The sequence below is a fragment of the Aptenodytes forsteri genome, unplaced genomic scaffold (assembly GCF_000699145.1).
Source record: "Aptenodytes forsteri isolate BGI_AS27 unplaced genomic scaffold, ASM69914v1 Scaffold290, whole genome shotgun sequence".
NCBI classification, from domain to species: Eukaryota; Metazoa; Chordata; class Aves; order Sphenisciformes; family Spheniscidae; genus Aptenodytes; species Aptenodytes forsteri.
Window position 1 is genome coordinate 701,204 of NW_008795244.1, and position 1,806 is coordinate 703,009.

General features: G+C 45.3%; 1 protein-coding gene across 1 annotated transcript in view; it reads left to right on the forward strand.

The window, feature by feature from the left end:
* SGIP1 (SH3 domain GRB2 like endophilin interacting protein 1) overlaps positions 1–1,400 on the forward strand; it is a 41,500-nt gene extending 40,100 nt beyond the window's left edge. The window contains exon 26 of the mRNA XM_019471909.1: positions 912–1,400. Coding sequence (XP_019327454.1) covers positions 912–934 — 23 coding nt within the window. The 3' untranslated portion in view covers positions 935–1,400. The remainder of the gene's footprint in view (positions 1–911) is intronic.
* Positions 1,401–1,806: the final 406 nt, after the last annotated feature.

The window sequence follows — 1,806 nt, forward strand, 5'->3', positions numbered from 1 at the left end:
TACAATTGGTGCGGGCCCTTCGATCCATTCTGTCCAGGTCCCTCTTGCAGAGCCTTCCTACCCTCGAGCAGATCAACACTCCCGCCCAACTTGGTGTCGTCTGCAAACTTACTGAGGGTGCACTTGATCCTCTCATCCAGATCATTGATAGAGACATTAAACAGAACTGGCCCCAAAACTGAGCCCTGGGGAACACCGCTCGTGACCGGCCGCCAACTGGATGTAGCTCCATTCACCACAACTCTCTGGGCCTGGCCATCCAGCCAATTTTTTACCCAGCGAAGAGTACACCCATCCAAGCCATGAGCAGCCAGTTTCTCCAGGAGAATGCTGTGGGAAACAGTGTCAAAGGCTTTACTGAAGTCTAGGTAGACAACACCTGCAGCCTTTCCCTCATCCACTAAGTGGGTCACCTTGTCATAGAAGGAGATCAGGTTAGTCAAGCAGGACCTGCCTTTCATAAACCCATGATGGTCCCCTCCAGCTGTGCAGGCACGCCTGGGACTGCCCTTGCTGTATATTTGTTGACCGTTCAAGCCCAGAGGTCCTGCTGCAGCACAGTGTGATGGGGCTGGCTGGCAGCAGAGGGGCAAAAGTTCCCTTGCGTGAAATAAATCCTGCTACCGCTTACAAGAGCCTTGAATTTCATGGGCTCTTTTCTGCTTGTGGGTCCCACGTGAAAGGCAAAGTCTGGGGATCTCTAGGAAGAGCTTTTGCCCCATTGCTGCAGAGAAATACAAGTATTTTTCCTTTTGCCCCATTGCTGCAGAGAAAGACAAGCATTTTTCCATGTGCCGCTCATGCATCACAGCAGGGTGGCCGTGGGTGTGGGGGCTGGTGGAGGCGGGCGGCCATCCCCTGGGAACCGGGTCTGCTCCCTCCCTGCAGCTGATTTCTGATCCCATTTCTAGGTAAATACTTGGCTGATAACTGATGGAAGCTTATGCAAGTCTATGGAAAATAATATGGAAAATACCCAAGGACTGCTGTGTGTGGAACGGGTTTTAATTACAGTTTAAGGAAAATGAACTAAATCCTGCACTCGGGACATTTCTGTTGGAAGTGTCAACAACTTTCAGCATTTTTTCCTTGGAAAACACCGTCTTGACCAGTCCTACAGTATTTACTTCTAGATGTAACATTGTTAATGGTTTTAAAATGTAATTATTGTATTTGTAAATTGTACTCATTCCAGTAAGGCTGTATTTTGGCAGTTAGACACTTGAGTTTTAGCATTTTACCATTCATGAAATGGATGTAATTTAAACTGTGGTATATAAATTTAATAGTAGTACTGTTGAATGGCACAATGCTTACAGAGGTAGATTACATTTTGTCAATATATACAATTTAAATACAGTACTGATAGCTGTTATGAAGGGGGTGCCTCATAAAGAGAGAGTGAAGTGGAACCGACATGCTGATTTACTTTTTCTTCAGTCCTTAGTATGTCTCACAGTGATGAATAAAAAGCTCTATCTTCAGGTTTAGCTGGTTTAACTCCAGAAAAATATTGCTGTAAATGTGGAGGTTCCTAATACAGTCTCCCAGAAAAAAGCAGAAAAAAATATCACTTCTATAAAGAGTATTTACTTCAAATTTTCATTGCAAGCAACCTCCATGAACATGCCCTTGTTCTCTTACAGCCACAGATTAACCGTCAGGAGTCCCAGCAGCACGTGCACAGGCGACAAGCGCTTCTCTTTGCCCCATGCCCTTATATTTTGCAGAGATGCAGATAAGGAAATAAGCAGACAAAGAGGCTGGGTAGTAAATCTGAGCTTACGGCACTGTCCAGAAAAGTTA